The 13,768-nt window shown below is 42.3% G+C and overlaps 1 protein-coding gene across 1 annotated transcript in view; it reads left to right on the top strand.

The window, feature by feature from the left end:
- Positions 1-13,768, top strand: part of cd276 (CD276 molecule) — a 77,489-nt gene that overhangs the window by 4,618 nt on the left and 59,103 nt on the right. The window contains exons 2-3 of the mRNA XM_059346009.1: positions 1,423-1,518; positions 13,332-13,682. Of these exons, the coding sequence (XP_059201992.1) occupies positions 1,473-1,518; positions 13,332-13,682 (397 nt within the window). The 5' untranslated portion in view covers positions 1,423-1,472. The remainder of the gene's footprint in view (positions 1-1,422; positions 1,519-13,331; positions 13,683-13,768) is intronic.

The following is a 13,768-nucleotide window of genomic DNA, read 5'->3' as shown; positions in this document are numbered from 1 at the left end:
CACTTCGAGCACGACATCTCAAATCTGGCCCATGGATGCTGGACACTGTGATAAATAGGCTGAAAACAACACTACTTTAATAATTCTGAAGAACAAAATGCAAAAAGAGGCACTTTTATCAACATTAATATTCATTCTGTCAGAGCACAGACATCTTCCTCCTGAGTATTTCTAGAGGAACTGAGAGTGTGGACGGACAGGAACACATGGATAGCTCACTGTGAGTGTAAAAAAAAACAGAAAGGAAGCAGAACCGTGTGATCTCCGTGCTAAGAAATGATGTCATGCTAAAGTTTATGTCAGTTTATGACAGCAAACCAAATAGATTATGTCTGTTGGTAGATAGTTGCTGATATCCTTTTCTGCTTCAGGACATGTCTCACACACTCCAACACAAAACAGATATCCAGAAAAGAATATTCAATGTTTTTTTAATGAAGTAGAAATATCCCATTTGCTTCAAATGCTGAATGTTTTTAATTATAAAACTTTTCTCTTCCTTTCTCTCTTTTTGTCTTTGTCTTTTTGTTTTTTTCTTCTTCTGTTTTTGTTTTTAACCAATTTTCAGCAATATTTATGCTGAATATTTATGCTATAGTTGACAGAATATACTCTTTCTATTGTCCAAACAGCTGTTAAGTGTTCAGTAACAGTGTTTAGATTGCTGAATGTTTTCGTCCTCCCTCAGGTAGCTCTCACTTCCATTCACTTCAGTTAAACCTGGAAATCAACTTGATACTTGCAATGAACTCCAAAATCTACCAATCAGCTTCTTAGCAGCAGACATGCAACAAGAAAACACTGTGAACCTGCACCATTTTTGCTTTTTAGCTTTGCTCTTGTACTGTTGTTTTACCCAGTTATTTATAATAGGTGACTGTAGGAAAATAACTGAAACAACAACAAAACAAAAAAGTATCTAGTTTTATCTAAAATACAAATCAAGTAGTTTTGTCTCAACAAACACAGATACAGAAAGTGACCTCTACCAATCTCTCCGAGAATAATACCTCATAAATCTTTCATGTGTGGTAGAGTGAGAGTAGACGGGAGAGGATAGTTTTGTCTGTCTCTACTCACTTTTAAAGTAGTGTTTTCCCTCTGGAAAGCAGAAAGAATGACTTGGCTGTTTCCTGTCAACTTTGGAAGTCCCCATTTGTCATCACAGCTCTCCTCCCTCTGAAAGAGAAAAGCCCTGAGCAGGCCAAAGAAAAGATGGAAAAAGTCACCTTCAGACATCATTTCAGATTAGTCACAAAAAAAATTTGGACTTTCGAAAAGCCTGTAGTTCATGAAACGCAGATGTGGTTGACACTCCCGTTGTTTCTCTCACCTTTTAATCAACCACCACATTGTTTTGCTATTGTGTTTTGTTTCATAATCTTCCTCCTCCTCACATGTCTGTGCTTTCTCCCCCTGCAGCTCTGTGTCTGAAGAAGTTGACCTGCGGTTCCAACCCACCCTGGAAGACCATGCTGTCCCTCCTGCTGCCCACAATGCTGGCCATCCAAGCTATGGGTTCGTGTCTCCCCTCGCCCATGCCCTGCCATTAGATCAGAGTCACCACAGTGGGAAATGCCACTGCCTGTTTAACAATACGCCCTGCAGGGCCTGTTAGTCTCCCCCTTCAAAGGCTTTACTGGCAAAACAACAGTTCAGTTGAGGCTACTCCCAAAAATAATGTGCCGATAGTTTGAAAGTTATAAACCCTCCGTGTTTAAAATCTCATCCATTCAGACAAGTTGACAAAGAACATCTTCTTATTTATACAGACGCCCTGCCTCGGGGAGTAAAAAGACATTTTTCTTTTTTAAGTTAAGTTTATACAGGGTTACAACTCTTTGATATGGGAGGGTGTTTTTTTTTATGTTTTTCTAATAATTCAGCCTGTAAAACAGAATAGCTTTGACCTTTTTCTAGACAGGTGAGGAATAGAGCTCGGGGCTAGGGTGAGGCCCCGCGATGAAAAGTGCTACAAGTGCAGTTTTTTTAGCTGTGACTCAGGGAGTGCGGTGTGGAAGTCATCCTCTTATATTTATAACGCAGGGAAGCAGGGTTGTGGTTGATGTTGCAACTGAGGATTCATAACTCACATACTCAAAAGTTTTACTTCTGTAGAAATGGTGCTGGAAGAAAAACTTGTGTCATCATAAAAAAGAGACAAATAGCCTGCGCGGGCTTGATAATGTCTCAAGACACTGTGAATAAAAGAAGGGAATTGGGCATGTCAGAAGAGGGATCAACAGTGCATATATTTTAACACCTCCCTTTTCCCAGTCGGTGTGTTGCTGACACATAATGTAAATTAAAATCTCAGAGTGGATGTTAGTGCTTTATATTAATGTATAGCCTGAAGATGAAGGAGGAAGTCGGCCCTGAAAGGTTTGTTCTGCATGCCAAAAATGGACTCTGCATACTTTGGCAAACCCACAAAGTTCACAAAGAACTTTTTAAAAACACCATCATTTAAAAAGAGCTATTTTTCGCCTTTTTCTTCTCTCTGGTTGAGCTGACACAACCTCCTATCGGCCATCAGTGGCACATTTCAATCTTGACTCAGTGGACCTAAGTGTCTTCAGTGGTTCATTAGGGACCTATTCTCTCCTAGCACAAATGGGCCTGCGGCCTGCTCATTACTGGCTGTGTGGCATCCACTGCCTAACTCGCTCCTCTCACTGGGAGGGAAGAGGATGAGGAGGTGTCTGGGACTGATGGAGCTCTTTAACTCACGGGTAATGGGCTATTGTAGCTCACACAATGATTCAGTTTCTCTCTGCTAACTGGAGCACTAAGTGAATTAGTTGGAGTCTAGTTTGATTCTATAGTCTGCACATATATGATGATACTAAAACAATGCATGCATTGAGCAGCTTATCTAATTTATTGTAATATAAGTAACTGTAGTTGCTTCAGGTACATTTGAGAGCAGCAGAGACAAATTAAATCTGACATAATTTTTCATATTGAGTGCAGTGCCATGTACTTGATAACATTGTGGGCTGACAAATTAATGCACAGGCTTTTTTATTTTTTTCAGCCAGTATAGGACAACAGTAATTATCTGGGAAACTAATTAAAGGTCAATTTTGTTGCCTTTGATTTATAAACAGCCATGTTTTGCTTCTGTTGGCCACCCAAACAGAAACCCTACAGACTTGTGTAATTATATGAGCAGCTGTGTGTGTGTGTGTGTGTGTGCGTGTGTGTATTTGTGCGCATGTCTGTGTCAATATCATTCGGGGTCTCCTAGGTCTCCCAGGTCCCTCATTGGGATTACTGGCTGTAATCTTCCTTGTATTCAGCTGTGTCATTGCTCGATAACTCCTGCAAGTGCCCATATCAGTAGAACACGATTACACTTTGTGGTCTCTGCCAGCACACTTCCTATGGTGGGAACAGAATTTGTGGAAGAAAAAAAAAAGCCACAAGGACAGCGCATGACAACACTGTCATCCCGACGCAGTAACATTGTCGCTGTAGCTCCCAGCTGTATCCTGACTCAGTAGTCAGATGATGGATCATTCTCTGGGAAACCTTTCCCTGATGTTACTCATATAGCACTGCACAGCTGTTGTGTCACCGCAGCAGTCAAGATGCTTGGCTGTAAGGAGTTGATGTTTTTGTGCTTAAATGCACTATTAAGGAAGCAGAAGTGGGATAAACCTGGCACACTAACCCAGTCAGGCTTTGACCTTTGACCCCACTGGTTGCTGAGGTTTATTTTTACCACACTCATTATAACAAATTGTGGTTATTAATGGCAGCAAAATGCATAAAATGTCCATTTATATGTACAGTAATGAGTGAGCCACAACAGTAGCTGAGTACAGTAACATCCTTGGCTGACTCCTGCACAGCACACAGCAGTGTCAGCCAGTGGCAGAGCTAACAGGAGGCTGTCTAGCTAATTGCTTGTTGTTGTCATACTCTCTGTTCAGTTAGCACAGCCACTAGGCTGCCAGAGCTCTCTCCGTGTGCAGCTCTTAGCACCCAAACAATGAAAGCGAATTGTATTCATGCAAATGCAGAAATGGAAAGCTGACCCGATTTCACTCTCAATGATGGGAGCTGTAAGGTAATTCAAATTAATTAGCATAATTGGATAGATTGCATCTAGCATAGTAGTCGGCAGGCACACATTATGGCAGAGCTCCGGAGCGTGAAAATAGCCCGCTCATGCCTGCATCTCTGGTGTACTTTTTAAAGGTCTGCTAACTATGAATGCCCTCTTCCTGTCCTCCTTTTCTCTTCACAGCAATTGATTCTGCAGAGAGGGGACACTTTAGCCTGTGCACAAATTCAATTTAGGGTTATTACCCCATATCAGTGATGTTCTTGCTAATTTGATTGCGTCCAGTGAAGTATCCTTTTAAAAACAATCGAGGACAGGCTCAACAAAGATTGGTTTCGCCGCAATGCATACATAATGACCAGTCTCTGTTGGCTTGCCTCAGTCTCACCGTTTCCCTGCTCTTCTTTTCTCACAGTGCGCTCATTGAAACAGAGTGCATTACCCAACAAGCACCTCATGATTATTTCAACAAGTCCTAAAAATGCTGCCTTGTGGGATTGTTAAAAAATTGATACGGTTAATATGCCGCGATTGCAGATCTGGAGGGGAAGAGGGGCCCGGAGCCATATGTGGGTCTGTTGTGTGCCTAGTGGGCTGTGATGAATGGGTTGAACGGATGCTGATCTGTGCTTGGAAAGCATCACAGCTACTGACTTGCTGAGAAAGCAACACAGCAGCTGACACAGGGAGACACTCACCTCCAGGGTGTTGCGTTGGTGATGTGGCGGCTGGTGATGTCAGGCAAAGGGGCTCTGTCATCGAGACAACGCACAGCTGGCGACAAACTGACCCGTGTTTAACCTCGCAACACTTCTGCTGCATGAAACCATGAATCAGCAAAGGATATGAACCTGTGAAAGAGCTAAAAAAATAATTTCATAAGACAGCAGATGGAAAACACCTGCCTCATCAGAGGCCTCTGGAAAAAAAAATCCTCTTTGTCTTTCTCATCAGCTCTTCCTGGCTCCTCTGTAATGATGGCTATAGTGTGTATAGCCTGCCATTATGAGAAATTAGCTGCACTCAAGTCAGAACTGACCCCGTGACCCTCCTGCTACCTTGTGCACCACTCTGCTCCTCTCTTTTCCATAACCAGCCTCCGCTCATCAAAGCCTCTCAGTCTCTCAGGCTCGTAAGCCAGAAGCTCATCCTTACCTTCCCACTGTTCTCCAGCCGGCACCATTATCTGACTGCCGGAGTCCATTAACAGGTTATTGACGGGATATGAGATGGCATACATCTATGAAGGAAACAAGGCAGAGACAGCAGAGATAGGAGGCAACAAACAGAGCAAAAAAAGGAGAAAATAACACAATCTTGATTTATGACATTGCTGAAAATAAGCAAGTCAGAGTCCTTGTCTACCCTATCTGCCATCACCTGTATCTCTCCCTGAGTGAGGGCACTCACACTCCATGATGAGTTGCTGGAGCAAAAATGGGAAAGGAAGAGATTATGTTCAGAGCTTAATGTTGAAAGTGACCCCTTTACACCGCAGAAGGCTTTAAGTCTCACTTAATCTCATCCATATTGTGCCTCTTTCACTGAGGGGGCCAGTCGAAAACCACTGCTCAAGACACATACTCGCTTTCTAATTTCAGACCAAATCATGCTTACTAGACACACACTCCCATCGCTCTCTTAATGTTTTCCAGATGCTAATTTTTCTTTTTTTTTTCCGAATGGGAGTATTATGGACGTCTACATCTGTTCCTGACAGCATGAAATCAAAAGCTAGCTTTCCCCCTCAGACTTTTTACAGGGATTGGTTATATCATAAGAATAATCGGTATGAAAGGGCTCACAGATCCTTTGAGCAAAAATCGTTTGATGTTCAGGTGGTGCAAAATGTCCAGAGTGAAAATGTGTTGAGCTACAGTTACTTCCAACAACAGAGGGGGGCAGTGTTGTAAAAGCATATTTCTGCTGCTTGTCTTCTTGCCCGACTAAATGTCATTGCAGTCTGTTAGCATTGCACCTGTTTACTTTGCTGTGTCAATATTGCCCCCTCCACTGCTCGTGCTTGATTTTCCTTATGTGTGAAATCATATTAATACTTCCTCCAATGTCATAGGTTTCAGCAGGGTTTTAGACATACCCTTTAAACATGTGTGCTCATTGTATTTAACAAATGGCTCCACTGATTGGGTAAATAGCTCTGTTGACTGTCTGTTATTGAACAGTCACCATTTCTTCCTTTTATGAGGAGAGGCTGATAGGTGCTAATCATTGTGGGGTTGTAGTTTAACTTGTATTACTTATTGAGCTGGAAGTAGGGATGGGTATCATTAAGATTTTATTGATACTGATATAAACTGATGCTGCTTCTTGATATCGATACTTATTGATGCTACTTTCCATAATTTGGTGCAAAAAATACAGACATGAAAAGACATTAAAAGATTCAATAGTTATTAGTAAAGTGAGTACACCGATTTAAACTTTGCCCTTTCAGCAGCTTCGTCATCATTAAGGGACGATTAGGATTAATGCTACCCATGTTAGGCTTAATTCATGCTACGTATTAGGGTTGGGCTAATGGACAATACCATCATCCATTGCGGTGGCTGACATCGAATCAGTGATCATCGAAATCATGATGCTGAGCCCAGCATCATGATTTAAAAGCCCCGCCCCCATCCACACCTACACCTGAGCATGTGTTTGCGGTGGCATTTATTAACTGTTTAGAAATAACAATTCTGATTAATTTAATGGTGCACATCACATCACATCAATGATTCTAAAGTAGAAGAGAATTCATTCAAAATAATTCAAACAAGAACGCACTTGTTACTTTTTACAGTCTTTGTAATGCACTCATTTCAGGTGATTTGAGTGGTTTGTGGTGACAATATCACTGTCCATCATGATGTTTCACTGTAGATATCATCATATGCCAATTTGGTAGATATTGCCTAACCCTATTACATACTTACTGACAGCAGTGTTGTTTGTCCGGGAGAATATCAATAAGCGCGCATGCACGCGTGTGCGTGCGCTGTCCCGCCCCGTCCCGTCCTGGACACTTGTGTACTAGCACTGTGTACATGTGTGTGTTTTTGTGTATTTGACTGTTGCTGGTCATGCTGATGGGAACCTCTCTGCTCCAGAGCGGCTTTGTATCAGCGTCTCCATTGTAGTGTCAGAGTACCTCGTGTCCAATTCCTCAGACAGTGTGTTGCCGTGGAGCTGTCAGGAGTCATACAGGTGTGGAATATCAATGCGTTCTCTGGCCTGTGGGTGTCTGTTTCTGCATGAAATTGTGTGTGTGGCTGTGTGTGTGTACAACTGGATGTTATTTGGAGTTTATTGATACTGATACCACTCATACTGCTTAATGATTAAAGCCAATGATCAATACTTGTACTTTTACCTGTTTCCCAATAGTAATCACTGATTACTGCTTCTACACAAGGTGCAAAACTATTCCTTTCTAGTTGTTAAGTCAATACACAACAGCAGAAATGAAATAACCATCATTTAAAAATCCGACTCACACTCATACAGAACTGATCATTTCTGGCATGAGCATGATTAGTTTTTTGGAATGCCGAGTATATTTTTCCCAGAAGGGATAAGCTGATAGAATTTTGCAGTGATCAACAGTTTGATACAACTCACTACCGCCGGAGCATGTCGTGGCTCCGGCTGGGTTCGTGTCTAAGGATATAAATTAAGGATGATCAAAAGAATGATTTCAGCCTCGGAGAAAGGCACACACTTTCTCTCAAGTCCTCTCTGTTGAATCGCTTTAATTTGTGCATTGTCAGCCTCGAAATGTGGTCATAGAGAGTTTGATTTCATGTCAGTTAACGGGTTCCAAATGTGACCAGTTTTTTGGAAAAAAAAACAGCAAATGACCATAAAAACTCTGGCAACATAATCCACTTCTCTGCTGTCCATTTGTGTCCTCAGTATGTTCCAAGTAGTCATATGACTGCCCAAATCCTGCTAAATGTACAATCTCCATCTCGGTCAATAGTTGCCCCTTGGCTCATCATATTAATTTATTTTTATATAAATTGTGTTCAATCTCTGTGTGTATTAGGGTTGTTAGTGTGTTCATGCTGCTCTGTGAGAAAATGTGAGAAAAAAAAAAGTGATTATTTGGTGCCGCTTCTCGAATATCATCCCTAGCTCTGTGTACTCGTGTGTGTTTGTCTGAAACAGTGTGTGCTCGCACATGCCGAGGTCAGCCATTTGTTGACTCACTTTTGGGGCTGCAGGATACAAAGTTAAAAAGATTCGTTGAGTAAATAAGATGAAGCTCTCCGCATATTCTGCTGTGCAATACACTTTCCTGTGTGCAGCGCACATTTGTGAGTGAGTGAGTGAGTGAGTGAGTGAGTGAGTGAGTGAGTGGCAGGATGGAGTTTCCAGTTCACATACTGTAATCCTGTGCATTGTGGCTATACATCTGCATTATTTTGGTTAGTTACTTGGTGATTTTAAATTCAGCTTTAAGATGAATGCCTTCTTGTCAGTTATACCATATTTTTTTTGCAGATTCTCTTTGTTTACTTAGTACCTTTGTCTTAACCGGCGTGCGTTAACTAAGCTATAGGCCTGTCTTTAACAATATAATTCTGCATGAAACCAAAATACATGAAAATTTACACTGGTGCCCATACATATCAACTAATATTTTAAATAATAGTCACTCAAATTATTACTATAGAACAGGTCAACAAGGTTGACAAAAATATATTGTTTCACTATGTATACACACAAATACAGTGTAATACATGTAAAGTGATGTTATTCCAACTTGTTGTTTGTGATGTTTTCATTGAAAGTTTATGTAAGCCCCAGTCACTGAAAACGTGAATAATTCAGAGTTTTTAAAAAGTCTGTAAAAGAAAAAAGGCATGATATAAAATTCAACATACTATGTGTGTTCACCAGTGAACTGACAGACTGGCAGAATTTTAATTTGTCCCATTCATGTCCTAGTAAGCCATGCAGCACTACCAGTGCTCTGGAACTAGCACATTTAAATGACATGTAACCATTAATATTGTTGCTATTATTATAGTTTCTGTCATTAAAAATGTCTATTAAAAGCTAGTGTTTAAGGGTGCCTTTTAAAGGGGATTGACTTACTTCATGTATAGCTTTTCAGTTCACGCTAACATTGAAATCCTTTACAGTAATGCTGTCACTACAGTAATATACAGAAAATCCATAGGCAACTACAGCTTTTGATATTATCTATTCAAAATAGATTGAAGTTTGATTGTGAAAACAACCATGATTTTATTTAAAGTGTAAACATCAAATCAGTCAAATGACTGCCTATCTACAGAACCAGGTCAATGGGTGAAGGGTAATATTCTCCAGTTATCTGATTTCATGCACATGTTGTATTAAGTTCGTGTGGCTGCATGCCTGTGCACTCACATCTCTGTATATGCCAGGGTGATGTGAGACATCACTGGATTTTATTTACCAAACAGCCTCGCGCGTCACCCTGCAAGCACCCTCCCTATAAAAGCTGTGATCCTCCTATTTGCTGTCTGCTTGCATCCCACGCTGTCTCTGTCTCACACTCAGCCTCCATGCTCACCTCGTGTGCCTAGCAAGCATCAGTTCACTATACAAACAACATGGCAGGAGCAAATCCAGCAGCACCCATGCCTCACACACCTGGGGAGAGCATGATGGAAGGAGGTGTTGATAGTGACAAGGTGGTGGGTAGTCTTGAAAGTAGAGTGGAGAGCAGTGTGAAGATCACTTGCAGCCTTTTCTAGCCAGCCCTGTGCCTCGCTGCTAAGCAGGGCCCGTTGCCAGCGCTCGCAAAGGCTGTAATGAGTTTATTTCATGTCGGCTGTGAAAGTGCCCGTCTCTGTCTCGCAGGCACTCAAACAGAGCTGAGGCCCATAAACACAAAGTGCAGTGTGTAAATCCCCGCAGCCTGACGTCTCCCAGCCTGCCCTCTATGGCTTCTGAGCATCTCTTTATCGAGAGGGAGAAGGGAGAGGCGAGATCCCCACTTACCCTGAGAAGACACCGCGGGCCTGACTACAAGGTGCAGCCCGGCCCCCCTTACCAAAGAGCACTTGTGTTGTAATCTTTAACCTCGACTGCTTACACTTGTCTCTTTAGAGAAGGCGTGTTTTTCATGTCGAGAGAAGACCTGGGGAGAGACGATCAAACGGTCGGCTAGCATACAGAGCACGCTGTTTGGTGTAAACAGCAGCAGATCAAAACACAGCCAAGTGTGCAGTGATTCGCTTTGGCTCGTGGTATTTCACCTCTGACGAATAGGACATCAGATGTGCGCTTTCCATGACGTCAGCCGGCCTAGCTTGCCCTCCTCTCCTCTCCTCTGCTGTCCAATCCCCTCCCCTCCATGCAATGCAAAATGCTCCCCTTGAATTCTCTTTCCAAGCGTAGGTCGGTGTCCCTACACAAGGTCCCTGTGTAGAGCTGCGTTCTCTCAGGGCCTTGGAGCGAGTGGTAGGTCACCGGTTAAAAAAGCAGCGAGTGAAAAAGGAGAGATGTGGGATGAGAAAGGGGAGTTTCTATCTCTCTCCTCTCTGACATGGCTTTGGTCTGTGTTGAGGGATTAGTGTGTGAGGCTCCACCACTGCCTCTTCCTTGGCTTGTTTCCAGATATTATCTTTAAGTGTGAGCTTGACGCCGGCCTCTCTTTCTCTCCGTTTCCTCTTTCCCTTCCCCCTTCCTGTATGAACTCAGTGGTGTGAGTCATCCCAGGCTGCTCGGGGAGTGATTTAATTGCTCTCTCTCCTCCTTCAACGTGCACATCTCAAAGAAGGCTGTCACTGACCCTCCACTCCTACAAAAAACACCAGCGACCTATTCATTACCGCAAAGGTTGGGCCACCTCCAAAGACAGCGTAAATACACACTCCAGAAATTTGCTCGGTTATCCCTATTGATGGCTGCACAATACCGCCTGCTCCTGCCATGCTTTGCCCTGATAACTCTTCTCTATTGTTTGCTGTGCTGTAGCCCAGCTGAGTGAATATGGGCACAATACGGGCAATAGAAAAAGCCCCGCAGCACCAGAGGAGCTTTTGTAATCACAGTAAAGGAAAAAACCCTCTGCTGTTGTCACCATGGGGGTCAGAGAATTGTTGTGGGGCTGGCACTTGGTTGGTACGGAGGCTTTGATTTGCTCTAGGTCAAAATTGTTGATTCAAAATGAGGCAATACCCATGATTATTTCCACAATATTTCTAGTTTATGTGATGCGGTATTCGAAGAGGGAAAAATATGTTTTAAAAACAATGTCCATCACTTTTTTATATCATAATTATTATTTTAAATTAAAACAGCATGGTTTGGGCCCCCAGGTTAAGATGGGATATTTAGGCAGCAATATGTGCATCTTTCTGTCTCACATCTCTGCACTTGTGAGCTCAGTCAGTAGGGGGCACTGTTCCTACAGTCGAGCAGGTTTGCTTGGGGTGTGATGTGGAGAGGCTACCTAGCTGGGAATGGCTGAATGTGATTGAAAATAGGTCTGCCTTGACTTAGCAATACCCATCCATATATGAACTCTCTCAGATGAAAGACTTGTTTGTTGTTAATAGGGGAAGTAATTATTGCACCTCCGCAGCAGTCAAATCTCCTTCACAGCAAAGTGATTCAACATTGATGTTGGCTGTGTGATAGACAGAGCTCAAAAAGGGGTGAGGAGGCTAAAATGCTGCTGTGATTATAACAATTAGAGAGGCTGAGCATAAAGTAGAGTGTATTGCTCCAGGGGCCGACTGGCTTTTTTTTTTTTCCTCCCCTGTGATGCTGATGAGTGTCTCAGAGTTGTATAAGAGCAGACAGGGATCAATGGAGAATGCTGACTCTTGAGAATACTATGGATGTACTCTGGACTGCCTGAGATGGCTACTAATCCAGAATGATTATGCAGTGTACTCTTTGCTCTTGGCCCAGTCTAGACAAACAATACACACAAGCAGGCACACACACATGCTTACGCACAGATGAACAGAAAAATCAGCTGCCTTTGAGTAGAAGCGTTTGGTGAGAAGTGGAGTCACTTTTCATTCCCACTAAAGCACACACTGAAGAGTTTTTCTGCAGTTACAACCCCTCCCCTCAAAAAAAAGATTTTTTAAAGATTTAACTAACGATTTCACTAAAGCTATACAGATGTTGTTGCTTCCATCGCTGAGTCTCAGTGCACTGAGCCATCGCCAGGAGGCAAAGCCTATAGGAACACAAACAAAGTCCTAACGCTTACTTCCAGATCCCTCCTCTTCTTCCCTCTCGCCTTCATCCCGCCTCACCCGCTCCGTGCTACCATGCCACACAAACAAAGTGGATGTTTCTGAAGCAGTCACAGCATATATTTCAAAAATACTGCATTGATTTTTTTCAAAGACATTCAAATTTTGAGTAGGTGTCAGTCTGTCACATTTGAACACAGCACACTGAATTAATGCTGTGATTCAGTAAATACTGTATGTTTATACTAGACCTGGGCCAAATAGTATTTACTAATGCTGTTTATTATCTCTCTCAGACTACCAAGGTGAAAAATAGGTTGTGGTAGAAGACTGACACAGTGAAGACTGCAGAGTCAAAATGATTGCAAGTAGAGACCGACTGATATGGGATTAGATAGGAGGTGTTACGATTTTAGTGGGGGAAAATTCACCCATTACCAAAATGCCAGCCAACACACTGAATATTTGAGCTGGAATGAAAATAGGCCTTTTCAGTGTGGATTGTTTACTGATTTTTTTACAAATATGATTATACAAAGGTACTCATAAGGCAACTTTGTTAGGACAAAGTACGTCATTATACATATTTTAACTTACACTTACAAGGCATTACATTGTCAGTTAGTTCTAGAAATGAACACTAAGAAGAAAAAACAGCTAAATAAACATTACTACAGTATGTTCAGTATTGGTCAATTGCTGACCATTTAATTAAATACACAATAAATGTCTAAATAAACATCAGTACTGTATGTACAGAACCAGACAATTGCTGACAATTTAAATGAATAAAAATAAAATAAATAGCTAAATAAATTTTAGTCTATGTCTAGTATCAGTCAATTGAGTAAAAGTAGCAAAAAAATCTGATTTTTTTTTTTTAAATAAAACATATTTTCTGTGAGAGCATACCTCACATTTGACAACATATACCAACACACCCCTCTCTAAGTAGATAAAACACAATTTTTGTTGTTGATTTTTTAAAAATCTTTTTAATTGATTTTAAACATATGTCCCATCTCTTCTTTTCTCCTCTCTAGCTGTGATGGAAGTGCAAGTCCCAGAGCAGCCAGTGGTGGCGCTGCATGGCAGGGATGCCACACTCAACTGCTCCTTCAGCCACGCCAACCCCTTTAACTTGTCTGATCTGAGCGTCTTCTGGCAGCTGACAGACACCAAACGCAGTGTGCACGGGTACTCTGGGGGACGCGACCAGCTGGCGGACCAGGGCGAGAGCTTCGCCAACCGTACCAGCCTGTTCCCCGCCCAGCTGGGCCTGGGCAACGCTTCACTCCTGCTGAGCAGGGTGGTGGTAGCTGATGAAGGCAGCTACACCTGCTTCGTCAGGGTGCAGGACTACGGGAGTGCTGCCTTGCTGCTGCAGGTGGCCGGTGAGTCAAGCTGTGAGGTCCATGACATGTGTAGAAACAGATGAACGTGGACATGGACACTTATGATCATGGGCACGCAGAAAGCA

This window comes from Centropristis striata, chromosome 2, assembly GCF_030273125.1.
Source record: "Centropristis striata isolate RG_2023a ecotype Rhode Island chromosome 2, C.striata_1.0, whole genome shotgun sequence".
Taxonomy (NCBI): domain Eukaryota; kingdom Metazoa; phylum Chordata; class Actinopteri; order Perciformes; family Serranidae; genus Centropristis; species Centropristis striata.
The sequence above is the reverse complement of the archived record's forward strand: the minus strand, read 5'-3'. Positions and strand labels throughout refer to the sequence as shown.